Genomic DNA, 15,723 nt, shown 5'->3' on the forward strand with positions numbered 1-15,723 from the left:
CATTTAAAAAAAAATCTACTTTCCTATTGATGGTCATTGGGCTGTTTTGAGTTTGTTTTGTTTTGGTTGTTACAGATACATAGATTACTGTATGTATCTATACAAAGATACATACTTGGATTTCTCTTGGGTAAATACCTAAGAGTGGATGGCTGTGCCATAGGTCAGATATATGCTTAACTTTTTAAGAATCTGCCAGATTCTTTGCCAAGATGGTTGTACCATTTACATTCCCCATCAGCAGTGTAGGAGAACTCTAATTGCTTCCCACTCATCCAGTCTTGGTAGGTAGGATCAGACATTTTAATCTTCAGTATTCTAGTAGATATGTTGTGGTTAACTCATTTAATTATTATTTGCATTTCCCTTGAGATAAGTCCTGAGTGTTCATTGGAAGGACTGATGTTGAAGCTGAAACTCCAATACTTTGGCCACCTGATGCGAAGAGCTGACTCATTGGAAAAGACCCTGTGCTGGGAAAGATTGAGGGCAGGAGGAGAAGGGGACGACAGAGGATGAGATGGTTGGATGGCATCACCGACTCGATGGACATGAGTTTGGGTGAACTCCAGGAATTGGTGATGGACAGGGAGGCCTGGCGAGCTGCAGTTCATGGGGTTGCAAAGAGTCGGACATGACTGAGCGACTGAACTGAACTGTCACTTAATATGTTCAGCACCTTTTCATATGATTCTTTCTCATACGTGTATCTTCTCAGGTGATGTATTTGTTCAGTTCTTCTGCCCATTTTTTAAAATTAATTTTCATTGAAGTATAGTTGTTTGCCAATTTTTTTTGAAAGAAAAATCAGTTACATTTTTAAACATCAGAGTTTATTGTATAGTTTATTAAGTACTTTTGTCACAAGTGGCTTAAATAAATCTGGTTAGTATTTGGGATGTAACATTTTTTAATGAGTAGAGGAATATAGGACTATTAGGACAAATCTCCCTGTCATGAGATTTGTGACCCACTCATTTATCAGCAGCCCCTCAGATATGCAGATGACACCACCCTTATGGCAGAAAGTGAAGAGGAACTAAAAAGCCTCTTGTTGAAAGAGGAGAGTGAAAAAGTTGGCTTAAAGCTCAACATTGAGAAAACGAAGATCATGGCATCTGGTCCCATCACTTCATGGCAAATAGATGGGGAAACAGTGGAAACAGTCAGACTTTATTTTTATGGGCTCCAAAATCACTGCAGATGGTGACTGCAGCCATGAGATTAAAGGACGCCTACTCCTTGGAAGGAAAGTTATGACCAGCCTAGACAGCATATTAAAAAGCAAAGACATTACTTTGCCAACAAAGGTCCATCTAGTCAAAGCTATGGTTTTTCCAATGGTCATGTATGGATGTGAGAGTTGGACTGTGAAGAAAGCTGGGCACCGAAGAATTGATGCTTTTGAACTGTGGTGTTGGAGAAGACTCTTGAGAGTCCCTTGGACTGCAAGGAGATCCAACCAGTCCATTCTAAAGGAGATCAGTCCTGGGTGTTCATTGGAAGGACTGATGCTGAAGATGAAACTCCATTACTTTGGCCACCTCATTCGAAGAGTTGACTCATTGGAAAAGACCCTGATTCTGGGAGGGATTGATGGCAGGAAGAGAAGGGGACGACAGAGGATGAGATGGTTGGATGGCATCACTGACTCGATGGGCATGAGTTTGAGTGAACTCCGGGAGTTGGTGATGGACAGGGAGGCCTGGCGTGCTGCGATTCATGGGGTCACAAAAAGTCGGACATGACTGAGTAACTGAACTGAACTGAACTGAACATGGTATTCTTCTGTCATGTTAAGACAAGAAGAGGCATAAACTTTCTGTTGCCCAATTTTAATTGGATTATTTTTCTTACTGAGCTTATATTACAGATCTTAGTCCTTAATAAAAAAGATGTGTGATTTGCAAACACTTTTTCCCAGTCTATCACGTCATTCTCTTACCTTGTCTAACAGCATAAGCTTATAGTTTTGGAGTCCAGATTACCAGTTTCTCCTTCTGTAGGTCATGTCCAAAGTCACAGACATTTTCTTTTGTTTTCCCCTGGAAATCTTATACTTTTAATGTTTAAACCTATGATCTGTTTTAAATTAATTTTCCTATATGTTGTAAGGTATGGGTGGTAGTTCATTTTTTAATACAAGGATATTCATTTACTTCAGCACCATGTATTAAAAGATTATCCCTTCTCCACCAAATTGCCTTTGTACCTTTGTCAAGTCAGTTGGCCGTACATAAGAGTCTATTTCTGGATTCTCTATTCTGTTCAGTACCTCTGTTTGTCTGTCTTTATGCTGGTAGTATGCCCGGTATTTTGGTCATCTGATGTGAACCACCGACTCACTGGAAAAGTCCTTGATGCTGGGAAAGATTGAGGGCAGAAGGAGAAGAGGGCATTAGAGGATGAGATGGCAGGATGGCATCACCAATACAATGGACATGAACTTTGGCAAACTTCAGCAAATGTTGAGGGACAGGGAGGTCTGGCATGCTGCAGTCCATGAGGTCACAAAGAGTTGGACACGACTGGGTGACTGAACAACAGCAATATTCTCTTAATTACTATAGCTTTATAATGTTGAAATCAGCTAGTTAGTCCTCCTGCTTTGTTTTTCTTTTTCAAAGTGATTATGATTGTTCTAGGTCCCTTAGCTTTCCATACAAATTTTAGAATGAGATGGTCAATTTCCACCAGAAAGAGAAATGCTGGAATTTTGATTGTCATCATGATGAATTAAAAGATCCGTTTGTGGAGAATTGATATCTTAACAATATTGAGTCTTTTGGCCCATGAATAAATATATCTCTATTTTTTAATTTCTCTCAGCAGTATTCTGTGGCTTTTAATGTATAGGTCTTGTATATCTTCTGTCAGACTTAAGTATAAACATTTAATACAGTTGATGCTGTTGTAAGTAGTGTTTAAATTTTTTTCATTTTCCGATTGTTTAGTCCTAAACAAATACAGAAATAAGATTTGATTTTTATATAGTAATCTTGTGTCTTGCAGCCTAGCCGATCTCACTTATTAGTTCTAGTAACTTTGTAGATTTCTTTGGATTTTCTATACAGACTATTGTGTGATGTCTAAGTAAAGATGGTTTTACTTCTTCCTTTCCAGGCTAGGTCCCTTTGATTTTTCTTGTTTCATGGCACTGTAGGCTGAGAACTTAAAAAGTGCAGTGTTGACCAGAGCAAGGTGACTGTTTTTCATCATTAAATAATGTTAGCTGACAGATGTTTAGAAGATGTCATCAGGTTGAGGGTGCTCCCTTCTGTTTGCTGAGACTGCTTACAGGGATGAATGTTGAATTTTGTCAGATTTTCCTGCAGCTTTTGAGATGATCCCGTAGATTGTTTTTTGTCTTAATATACTCAAGTACATTTATTTTTTTTCTTCTAATGATTGTCAATCAATATTACATTCTTTGGATAAGCCCCTCTGTATCATAATTCCTTACCCTTTTTATATATTGGTGGATTTTTATACTGTCTTTGGTTTAAAGCTGGTCTCATAAAGTCAAGTGGGAAGTTTTCCTTGCTTTTCAGTTTTCTGGATGAATCTGTGTATGTTGTATTTATGTCTTTCTTAAACGTTTGGTAGAATTCATCAGTGAAGCCCAGAATGTTCTCTCTGTGGTTTTAAACTACAAATTCACTTGCCTTAGTAGATTTGGGACTATTGAGGTTATCCATTTCTTCTTGAGTGGGCTTTGGTAATTTTTATCTTTCAAGGAATTTTTCCATTTCATCTGTCATATTTATTGGCATCAAACTATTCATGATATCCCTTATTCTTCTTAATACCTGTGGTGCTCCCTCCACCTACCCCTACCTCAGTTATTCTGGATATAAGTGTATCCATTTGATTAACGTTTTTTAAAGAACTTGCTTTTGATTTATCTATTTTTTTTTTCTATTTCATTGATTTCTACTCTGATCCTTATTATTTCTGTTTTTTCCTTTGAATTTCATATGCTCCTTGTTTCTTGTTTCTGCTTTTACTTTTTTACTGAGGGGAAACATATAGAGCACAAATCATAAGCGTGAACTTTCACATGCTGAACACGCCTACATTATGAGCACCCAGATCAAGAATCGACACATCTTCAGCTCCAGAAGCCTCTTTCAAGGGCCCTCCCCCAACCCAAGGGACCACTGCCTCTTTACCAGCTGAGTTGGTATATAAACGGAATCATACAGTATATCTCTTGTGTCTGACTTCTTTCACCCAATGTTGTATGAGATTCGTCTATGTTGTTTAAATAACAGCAATTTACTCATTTTCATTTCTGTGTAGTATTTGTAATGTGACTATATCATAATTTTTCCTTCTGTTGACAGAACTTGGGAACTTTCTGGCTTGAGTCTTTTTGTAAATGATGCTCCTATAAACATGCAGGGTCGTGGAACAGATGTGTGCTTAGTGTTAGTAGATAATAGTTTTCCTGAGTGGTTGTGCCAGTTACGCTCCCGCTACCAGAAGATCAGAGTTCATGAGGGTTTCAGGCAGGGTGTACACAATATGTGTTCCAGACACCATCGTGCTGTCCAGTGTTGGTTGAGCTGCTGAGTGAGTGAATACACAAGCACACAGCTGAAAGGAGAGGCAGTTCTCACTGGGGTTGGCTCAGCTCTAATCAGATACCATGTGGGCCCAAGACTAGCCAAATACAAGAAACAGCTCCTTCCTTAAGTAACACACAGCCTATAAGGAGGGTTTAAAACCATGCTCCAGTGGGGTTTATAGGGTCTGTGTTCAGTACAGAACTTGTGTCTGGGAGGTGAGAAACACGGTAGCCCTCAGGCAGGACTTGAAGGCCTTCATCCCTTGGCCTGTAGAATGCCCAGAGACCATTGGGCAAAGGCCTGGAGGAGTGTTGTCTGGAGAAAACTATGGCATGGTGAGCTGGGGTGAGCATGGGTTTCTTAATAGCTGTGTACATGGGGCTAAGCTCTTAGCCTTGTGAGCCTCAGTCTTCTTATCTCTTAAAAGGGCTTAGCCTCACAGGGCTTTTAGCTGCACCATGAGCTTTGTGCCCAATACCTGGTGTAATTTTTAAGATGGAAGCTGAGGTTATTGATTAGATTGGTAGTTTTTTTTTTTTTTTTAAACATAGTCATTTAATGCTATAAATATTCTACTAAGTCCTTGCCATAATGGCATCCCGCCAATTCTCATACTCATTTCATTTTCATGTAGTTAAAAATACTTCGTTTCACTTTGGGTTTCTTCTTTGATGTGTTGGTTAGTTGCCAGACATTTAGGGATTTTCTAGAAATCTTTCCATTATTGATTTCTTATTTAATTTCCTGTGGTCAAAACAAATATTTGTATGGCCGGAATCCTTCTGGGGTGTGTTTCGTTTACCCAGAGTATGGTCTGTCTGGGTAAATGTTCCATGTGTCCTTGTAAAGAATGAATGTGCTGCTGCTGTTGGGCTGGAGATTCTAGACATGCCAGTTAGATCAGGCTAGTTAATTGTGCGGTTCATGTCTACTGTGTCCTTATTGATGTCCTGTCTACTTGTCCTATGAAATATTGAGAGGAATAATGAGAGTTGGGTGTTGAACTCTCCCAACTATAATTTTGGATTTGTCTTATTTTTGTTTGTAGTTCTACCAGTTTTTTATTCATATATTTTGAAGCTCTGTTATTAAGTGCATAAATGTTTAGAATTGTAAGGTTCTCTTTGTGACTTAGACTAATTATTATGAAATGATCCTCTTTGTCTCTGATGATATTCTTTGCATTGAAAAATATATAAAAGATATATAAAATACCTACTTTATCTGATATTAATAGAGACATTCCAGCTTTCTTTTGAGGAGTGTTAGTGTGCTTTATCTTCTTCCATGCTTTAACTTAAAACAACTGTAACAGTTTATTAGTATAATTCAATGTACTGTACAATTCACTCAAAATGTACAATTCATTGGCTTTTAGTATATTCAGAGTTGTGCATCTGTCTCCTCAACTAATTTTAGAATATTTTCATTAGCCCCAAAAGATACCTCTTTAACTGTCACCCCCTGCAACATCCCAACTCCACCCCCTGCCATGGGCAACCATTCGTATGCTTTCGATCTCTAGATTTGCCTGTTTTGGATATTTCATATGCATGGAATCATACAATATGTGGCCCTTTGCGACTTGCTCTTTTCACATAGCAGAATATTTTCAAGGTTCATGTATGTTGTTCCATGTGTCAGTAATTCATTTCTTTTTATTACCAAATAATACTCCATTGTATGTGTAGACAGTTTTATTTATCCCTTCATCAGTTGATGGCCATTTGTTTTTTTTCTGCTTACTGGCTATTATGAAGATTTGTGTACAAGTTTTTGTGTGAATGTATATTATCATTTTTCTTGAGTCTGTACCTAGGAGTGAAATTGCAAAATCATATGGTGATTCTGTGTTTGACTCTCTGAGGATCTACCAGGCTGTTTTCCACAATACCATTTTATATTCCCACTAGCAGTGGGTTCAGTTTTTCCATACCTTCACCAGCACTTGTTATTTTCCTTTAAAAAAATTTTTGATTATACCCATCCTAGTGGGTGTGAGGCGCTATCTTCTTGTGATTTTGACTTTCATTTTCGTATCAACTGATGGTGAGTGTCTTTTAATAAGCTGATTGGCCATTTTTAAAAATCTTTGGAGACATGTATTCAGGTCCATTGTCCATTTTTTAAATTGTTTTGTTTATCTTTTTATTGTTGAGTTATAGGAGTTCTTTATATGTTCTGGATACTAGACGCTTACCAAATACAAAAATTTGAAAATATTTTCTACTATTGTGTAGGTTGTCTTTTCATGTGATAGTATGCTTTGATACACAGATTTAGAATTTTGATGAAGTACAGTTTATCTGTTTTTTTCTTATGTTACTTGTGCTTTTGGTGCCACAAGGAAGATCCCGTTGGCAACAAGGTCATGAGGATTTACCCACATTTTCTTTTGAGAGTTGTAGTTTTAGGTCTTCCATTTAGATCTCTCATCTATTTTGAGTTAATTGTTATATATGATGTAAGAAAGGGATTCAACTTCATTCTTTTGCGTGTGGGTTTCTATCGGTTCTAGCACAATTTATTGAAAACCTCTTCCTTTTTTTCTTTTTTTTGCCCCCCTAATTACTATTTGTTTGCTTAGCTGCACCAGGACTTAGTTGAGGCATGCAGAATCTTCATTCTTTGTTGTGGCATGCAGGATCGTTAGTTGTGGCATGCAAACTGGTAGTTGGGATTGCCACCCAGGATGTGGCAGGTCCTGCCTAGACACGGATTTGTGCTTTGGTTTTTCCCTGGGACAAGGATGGAGGAAGTAGAGAACAGCAACAGAAATCAGAGAGAGAGAGCTGAGCTGACTTGATTTAAAAAGGAACCTGTGTCTTCACAGAGCAAGTTGTCAGTGGCTGGGAGCAGATGAACAAGGCCCACTCTTGGGAGGGAGAGCAGTTACCCTGACCTGACCCTACCCTACTTTATTCAGATAGAGAATCAAGTCGCTTTCTACATTTTTATTTTTTATATTACACATAGTCCTGCTCATATACATATGAGCTTTGCTTATATACATAGCTTTGTATGTTTTCCCAATTGTTTTCTTAGACTGGATTTCTAGACTTCATATTAAATAATAAATTAATGAAAATGTTTGTATTTCTCTCAAGAAATAAAGGCATCATTTTCCTTGCTCTTTAGTAGCCCTCTCTCTTTTGTTTTCCTTCTGTGAGCCAGGAGCCCTGTAAAGAGACAGGGTCTCCCCTTCAGAGGTCCGTGTGGGGTGGCCAGTGAGGACCAGGGTAAAGAGACAGGGTCTCCCCCTCAGAGGTCTGTGTGGGGTGGCCAGTGAGGACCAGGGTAAAGAGACAGGGTCTCCCCCTCAGAGGTCTGTGTGGGGTGGCCAGTGAGGACCAGGGTAAAGAGACAGGGTCTCCCCCTCAGAGGTCTGCGTGGGGTGGCCACTGAGGACCAGGGTAAAGAGACAGGGTCTCCCCCTCAGAGGTCTGCGTGGGGTGGCCAGTGAGGACCAGGGTAAAGAGACAGGGTCTCCCCCTCAGAGGTCCGCGTGGGGTGGCCAGTGAGGACGGGGTCCCTGGGGAGGATGCACACTAGAGGCCTATGTGGGCCGTGTCCTGGCTACTGTGATGACGCAGGGTGGGAGGGAAAGAGAAGCAAAGGTGCTCGCTTGGGGCTGTGACACCTGGATGAACAGGGCATGATGGTGCGTCCAAGCTGGCCGGGACCTGGGGCATGGACTTGGGCAGACCAGCACCAGTTCTGGTTGTACTTGCTCATGGGGGCTACTCCCTGAGCCACTGCAAGATCCTTTGCTTTTAGAGCCCAAAGCCCTTGCTGGGTCTGGGGGTGGTGGGTCCTCTCCCCTCGGGTATTTTCAGCTCTGTGCCCAGGTCCTGGGCAGGTGGGCAGGGTCTCCCAATTAGGACACATGTGGGGATCAGTTGGCACAAGCTTCACTTGTACTGGGCTTGGGCTCTCTCACCTTCTCAGGCCTCCCCTGGTATAGGTGTCTTCCAGGATGAGTGAATCAGGATCAATCAAGGGAAGGGCACTGCCTGAACCTTGGTTTCCATATCTGGAGGAGAACCTCAGACCCACCCTAGTGCTGGGGGCTTCCCTGCTGGGACCCAGGACAGGGGTCTGTTTGCTGATGGGGGCCACACTGGCAGAGACGGTGGCTGGGACCTCCTATCCCTGCCTTGTCCCAGTTCCTCCAGCCACTCCCACCATCCTATCCTACCAGGGCTCCTCATTAGCCCCACCCTCAGATTTTCTGTAACTTCATAGCCCTCATGTCGCACTTAGGTATCTTGCTTCTCCTGTGGGAAAAGTCCCCCCACTTTCCTCTGCATGTCTGGCCACAGGATTGCCTCCAGGCTCTCTCTCAAGAGCATCTCATCCTCTACAGGCATTTGGACAGGCCCACACGAACCATAAGAAGGTGGCTGCAGATGGCGAGAGCCGAGAGGAGAGTCTGATCCAGGAGTCAGCTTCCAAGGAGCAGTACTATGTACGCAAGGTGCTAGAGCTGCAGACAGAGCTGAAGCAGCTGCGCAACGTGCTTGCCAACACGCAGTCGGAGAATGAGCGTCTGGCCTCAGTGGCTCAGGAGCTGAAGGAGGTAACCAGTGAAACTGGGGCCGTTTGCTTGACTCTAGGTGGGTGGTGGGAAAACAAGTAAGTGCTCCCTGGCAGGGGGCGGGGGTCAGGGCCACCCACAGATTGTTTTACCCCAACTTCTTGTGGTCCATGGTGGTCCAGAAAGGTCTGGGGATGGCAGGGTCCCATCTCTGCACTTGGGGTGATGTGCGTCCTGGGTTCCTCATGTGAGCAGTGTAATTATAGTGTCTACCTCCCAGCTTGGGACAATAAAGTCAGAGGGAGGCCACTAAAAACAGCTCTGAGGATCAGTTTGGCCCCTAACAGGGGCCTGGCCGTCAGAGGCCTGGGCAGATGGAGGGGCAGGGCAGCCAGTACCCTCTGAGAGAGGTGGGAGGCTGGGCCAGTGTTCCCAAGGTGGGGTGGGGCGGCAGCAGCAGGGGAGCAGGCATGACCAGACGTCTACCTGAGCTGTAGTCCTGGCCGTGGCTTTAGGGTACCCTACTGTCAGAATCCCCAAGTTCTCATCAGGAAGGGCCTTGTTAACCTCTGTTCTCCATAGGGGTGGGGAGGGGTTGACCAGAACAGCAGATGGTTTTGAGTGGTGGTCAGCTCTGAGGTCGACACCTCAGATGGGATGGTATATGGCAATCAGGGTTCCACAGGGGTGGGAGGGACACTGGCAAGGTTTGGGACAGAGCCCAGGAACTGGCAGCAGTGGGAAGTGGTCATCCATCCTGGTTTGGGATCAGAGGTCACCAAGACTTGTGGGCTGGGGAGGAACTTGGCTTGAATCCAGGAGAAGTGCATGATCTCATATCTTCACACGGGAGCTCTCTGGTTAGGGTGGGGAGAAGGGACTATCAGAGCTGTAGATTTGACCACCTAAGGGGGAGGCTAGCCTCATGGCCAGCTACGAGCCCTTTCCTAAAAGAGTCAATGCAGATGCTCTCCCCAGCCCAGACTCATTCTGCAGCTTCCCTCTTCCTCAGAGGAGTGGCAGGGGACTTGCTGACTACTGGCTTTGGCGCCAGGAAATGAACTAAGCCAGTCCCACATGCTGCTATTGAAGAACTGGTCTGGTGGGGTCAGGTTTCCTGCCATTCCTGTTAGTGCTTCTGGAGGAAGCCTTCGACTCCCCACCCCCATACATCCTCAGTACATTTTCTCCTGAGGCCCTGCCTGTGTGCCCCTGATCACTGTCAGGCAGGCACTATGGAGCCATGCCAGGTTCTTGGTTGGAGTGGAGGCTCTCCGTCACCGCCTACTCAGACTAGAGCCCTGGTCAGTGTCCCCACCATTGCTGGCTCTGCCTGTGCTCTGCTGCCATCCCTCTCCAGTTATTCTGCTCATCCTGGTCCTGCCACTTCTGCCTGAGCTGCTGTGTGGAGCTCCTCTGGGGCTATGCCCTGGAGGCCCGCTCTTACAGGAGGCCTGTACTGAGGCTGAGGAGCCTAGATCCTGAGAGCTCAACACTGAGCGCTGCCCCTGAGGAGCACCAGCCTGCACCTGTCTTGGAGTGATCCAGATAAGCAGGCTCTGCACAGTCTCCACAGGAAATGCCCCTTCCACACGCAGGCCTTTCCCTGCTGGTGCCTGCTCCTGCTGCTGTCCAGTTCAGTGACTGAGGGGCCAGCTGTGCTGTGCCCTCTGACCCACCCCCGTCCTTCCACCCTGTGATGTCTGGCTTAGGGGTTCATCCCATGCCCAGCTCTCCAGGAGGAACTTGAGGCCTCGGTCATGTGACACGTATGGCAAACATGCTCAGCGTGGGGGACAATTCAGCTACTCTGTGACTTGTCTTTTGGGTGACCCTGTGGGCATCCAGTTATTTCCTTCATCTCACAGGTTGGGAGATCAAGGTGAAGAAGGTTTGACTGCTCACCCAGGGTCACTGGGTCCTGACCTCTGCACTGTGTGTGAATGGACCCTGCCAGCTTCTGCCCTGGGACATGCCCTGAGGGCCCATTTTGCATATAGAGAAGCAGAGAGAGACCCAAGGATCAGATCCAGCTGACGGATGACAGAGTCAAGTCTTTTGCACATTCCTCAGATTTGCCTTGGGAAGGGGTTGAGAGGGGTGATGAGGGCTGCCTTGAGAAGCAGAACTGTGAGTTGAGGAGGGGGTGGGCATCATCAGCCCAGGGGGTGACCCCTTTAGGTAAAATTAGCATCCCAGTGGACCCTGGCCTTGCTCTCCTGGTGGACTCTGCATGTATCAGGCCCTTCACAGGCCTAAGAGTGAGTGGCAAAGATGTGCCAGGAGAAATCGTATCTGTTACCATCTCCTTTGTCCTGGCTAGGAGCCAGAAATACTTGTTTCTTGCTATGGTGGCATCTGGGCCCCTAGGAACGGCTGAAAGGAAGCCAGGGTTTTGGCCACAAGCTGAAGTGGTGGGTGCTAGATCCGGAGCAGCAGCCCCAGGCACCAGGGGGCTCTCCACTGTGGTGTGGACAGGCCTGTACAGAAGGACACCTACGCTCCAGATCCAGGGGATTGAGTGGAGAATGTCACGTTGGCAGTCCAGAGTCAAGAGGAATGGCCCTGGGTTTGTAGAGAAAGCAGCAAGGGTAAGGGGTAAAGTCAGGGGTGAGCCCTGCAGCCGAGGAGGAGCTGGAGGGGGCACACAGATGAGTCCCGAGGGAATGGACTCCATAAGGAAATGGAAATTCCTCCCAGGGAGCAGAGCTGGATCCAGCTGGTTCAGATGCGGTATCCAGCAGCCCCCTAGGAGGTCAGATTGGTGAGGGAGGGCCTACAGGGGGTGCTAAGATGGTACCCCGCATACTATCTGGTTTATACCCTGTTGGACCAAGGCCTCCTGTGTCCCTGGTTGCTGTGCATCATCAAGGCTGCTCTTGTCAGGCTCACCTGAGAGAAGGTGCTTCTCTCAATCAAACCCCACAATGGCCAGTGGGAGCTTGTTTGAGCCCTTGGTAGTTGGGTGTGTGCCAGGCAAAGGTTCCCCTGAGGGCAGCGGCAGTGCCCTCACCTGCCACGCCAGCTTGTAGCCTGGGTGCACCTCGCCTTGCTGTCCAGAAGCTCTCCTGCAGACCTGTAAGGGCCCATACTTCCTTTGTCAGCTCCACTGCTATGACAGGAGGCTGTGTTCCAGTTCTGAGTTGAGAAGGTGGAATCTGCCCAGGCCATGGGGGAAGCTGATCTGAGTTTCTTCATCGCAGCCTGGAGGGCTTTCTAGGTTTGTTAGTCCTGATGTGCAAACCTTTGGGGAGCTGGTGGGGTTTAGACTCTCCTCTTGGCTTCCACTCTGTTGGGTGGTCACGTGAAATCAAGCCGCACATGTTTGAGCACCTCCCCAAGCAGCGTGACTTAGCAGGGAAAGAGGGAGGAGTAAGCAGAGAATTCTGGCAGAGGAGTGAGCGTGCGCCCACTAGTGTATTCACAGAGGGCGAGAAGGCAGCTGGAAGCACTGGGACAGGGGCTTGGGCAAGGCTAGGGGCTCATAGCCACAGCACGCCAAGAGCAGTGCGAGCCAGCAAGGGGATACAGTTCAGTGTTTAAGCAGGGGAAAAACAAGATGAGAGAGCAAAAGCTAATTGTTGTGGGAGCCTGTCCCATCTGACTGGAGGCAGGAAGACCAGTTAGGTAGACTGGTTAGCTGTGGCCAGCCTGTGTGACCTGCAGCAGGGTGGGTTGGTGCTGCGGATGGATGCACAGGGGCCACAGCTTCTCCTCCAGTTACCATCCCTTCCATTCTCAGAGGGGAGACAAGGCCCTGGGAAGTGAGCCAAGGTATGGTTACCCCTCGAGGGCATTCGCTTTCCTGAGCACCTCACATAGCGCCTCCATGTGGAGGCAAGGCTGAGTCACTGCTTCCTCAGCGCAGTCTCCCACACGGGCCCCTCAGCCCTACCCCTGCCTGAGCCAGTCTGAGCCATCTTCACTGCTGATTCCTTGCTGCTTCTCCAGGTGTGGTTCTGTCTGGGTGACAGCACACTTGCAGTACAGATGTTTGGTGGCTCCCCAGGGGCATACGTGCCAAGTGAGTGAAGTCACCTGTCTGGGACTGCCCCTTGGCAGCTTTCTGGTGGGGGCAACCACAGCACCCTGCCATGAGAGGTGGGTCACCTGGCACAGTGTTGACAGCGCTGGGGGCTCCTCTTCCACTTCACTTAGCTCTGTCGGGTGCTCTGGGCTCTCCTGTGTCTTCAGGGTTCATTTCCCATGCCCGACCCCAGCTTTCAGTGGGATAAGACCAAAACCTGTGTTCATTTCTTGTGACTGCTGTGACAGATTACCACAAACTGAGGGCTGAAGACAACAGAAAATCAAGGTGTCAGCAGGGATGGCTTCTTCTGGAGGCTGTGCGGGAGAGTCCTTCCTGTGCCTCTGCCAGCACCTGGCAGCCTCTGGGAGTCCTTGTGTTCTAGTCTTTGCCTCCGTCTTCCTGTGGCCTTCTCCCTGGGTGTCTCCAACTCTCCATCTTGGAAGGACACCAGCCCTTGGATTTGTGCCCACTCTAACCCCTATTACCTCATCTTAACTTGGGTGTATCTGCAAAGGCCCTATTTCCAAGTCAGATCCCATTCACCCCTTCCAGGGCTTATCATTTCAGCATATCTTTTGAGGGAACACAGTTAAAACCCATAACATTCTACCCTCTGGCCTTCAGGATTTATATATTTTCCGTGTGAAATAGATTCGTCTCATTCCCAGAAGTCTTAGCCCATTCCAGCATCAACTCTTCAAATCCCTTATCACATCTCAAATTCACTAAATTAGGAAAGGCTGACACTTTGAGATGGTCCATCCTGGGGTGAAATTCCTCCCTGTGCAAATTATGTGCTTCCAGAATACAATGTTAGGATAGGCAAAGGAGAGTTACTCTTATTCCAGAAGGGAGAAGAGGAAAGAATAAACGGGCTGCAGGTCCCAGAAAGTAAGAAGCTGAGCATTTCAGGGCCTGAGAACAGTCTTTGTTGGCCCCCTCCTCTGACTCCTGGAACCCAGGGAGCAGTGGGCCTGCTGGCCTCCCAGCCGGGTGGCTGAGTTGTAAGCCATACCCTTGGTGCTGTCTCCAGAAAAATGCTTTCTCATTTTTTTTGCAATAAGGACAAGCTGAGCATTTTCCACATCTTCAAGTTCTAGTTCTGTTTTGCTTACAATTATTTCTTCGGTTTCTGTCTCCTCTCCCACTTTGCTATAAGCAACAAGGAGAAACCAGGCTGTACTTCTAACCTTCTGCTTCAGAATCTCCCAGGCTGTTCATCCATCTTCCTCGCTTACTAATTCTGCTTTCCACACAGCACTGGAATACAGCTCAGCTGGGTTTTCTGCCACGTTACAGCAAGCCTTTCTGCCATTCCTCATTCCCTCCTAAGGCCTTAGAGGGAGCACCGCTAGCATTCACATCTCTCCTAGTGTTATTTCATGATAGTCCATGCATCCCCTGAGACAATGGACTATTTCTCTATGACTCCTCTCTGACCCTCACCAGAGTCACCTGAAACAATTACTTTTTTTTACCAATAGTCTCAAGGCAGACTGGCCTTTTCCTGTCCTGCTCTCTAAGCTCTTCCAGCCTGTGGCCATCCCCAGCTCCATGGCCACTTCCACATTTTTGGGTATTTGTTACAGTGGCATCTTTTTCCTGGTATTAAACCTAAATTGGTATATTTGGTTTTTGGGGCCACCATATTAGATTGCCACAAGCAACAAGATTTTATTCTCTTAAGTTTTCTGTATCTGAAATAAAAGTGCTGTCAGGACCATGTTCCACGTGGAACCTTTCCAGCTTCTGGGTGGCAGCAACCTGCAGACCCTTGTCTTGTGTTCACATTGCTCCAGGCTCTGCCTCTGCCATCACCTCCTCCTGTGCAGGCTCTGCAGGTCTGACAGGACTGGGGCATTACTCCCATGTCCACCCTGGGCTTCCTTGGGGCCGCAGGCCTTTCCTGGGGATTGGGCTGCGACCTGGCTAAATGTCTTGCCCATTCCTCTGGGGAACGATACAGACCAGCTTTGGAGCACTCCTGTGCAGGGTGGTGCTCCCTCCCTGTGCCTGAGCTCCAGCCGCACTATGATGGGGCTTCTGCAGTGTAGAGTGCTAACTTCTCTGCAGTCCAGATCCCCAGACCTGACCTCAGGATAGCACTCCTCCTTGCCTCATCAGGGCCTCCCTCAGCAGCAGCTGACACCAGCTGGCAATGTGTGTGCTGTACGTGGGCAACTTTAGGGAGCCTCAGTGAACAACACAAAGCCTAGAGCAGCACCCAGCACAGTCCGTACTCAGTATTGAAGGAAGGGGTCATGCCCCTAGGGTTGCCGGAGCGGTGCCAGGATGGAGACAGCGCCAGTGAAAGGGTTTTTGAGCCATGCAGAGAGACCACACATTGTCCAGGTTCATTTCTGTGAACGCCAAGAAAAGGCAGATTCACAGACTGAAAGCATATTGGTGGTTGCTGATTGGTGTGTGGTTTCTTTCTAGGGTAATGAAAATGTTCTAGAATAGGTAATGGTGCACAGCTATGAATAAACTATAACCTTGGAATTGTACACTGTCAGTGGGTGACCTTTATGGGACGTGAATCATATCTCAATAAAAAACAAAAATGGTTCTCCTGTGCAGGCAGA

General features: G+C 46.5%; 1 protein-coding gene across 2 annotated transcripts in view; it reads left to right on the forward strand.

Moving 5' to 3' along the window:
- Positions 1 to 15,723, forward strand: part of BICD2 (BICD cargo adaptor 2) — a 56,089-nt gene that overhangs the window by 23,727 nt on the left and 16,639 nt on the right. For both annotated transcript variants that reach the window (XM_005901837.2, XM_005901838.3), the window contains exon 2: positions 8,938 to 9,150. In XM_005901837.2, coding sequence (XP_005901899.1) covers positions 8,938 to 9,150 — 213 coding nt within the window. The remainder of the gene's footprint in view (positions 1 to 8,937; positions 9,151 to 15,723) is intronic.

Source organism: Bos mutus, chromosome 8 (assembly GCF_027580195.1).
Source record: "Bos mutus isolate GX-2022 chromosome 8, NWIPB_WYAK_1.1, whole genome shotgun sequence".
Lineage (NCBI taxonomy): Eukaryota > Metazoa > Chordata > Mammalia > Artiodactyla > Bovidae > Bos > Bos mutus.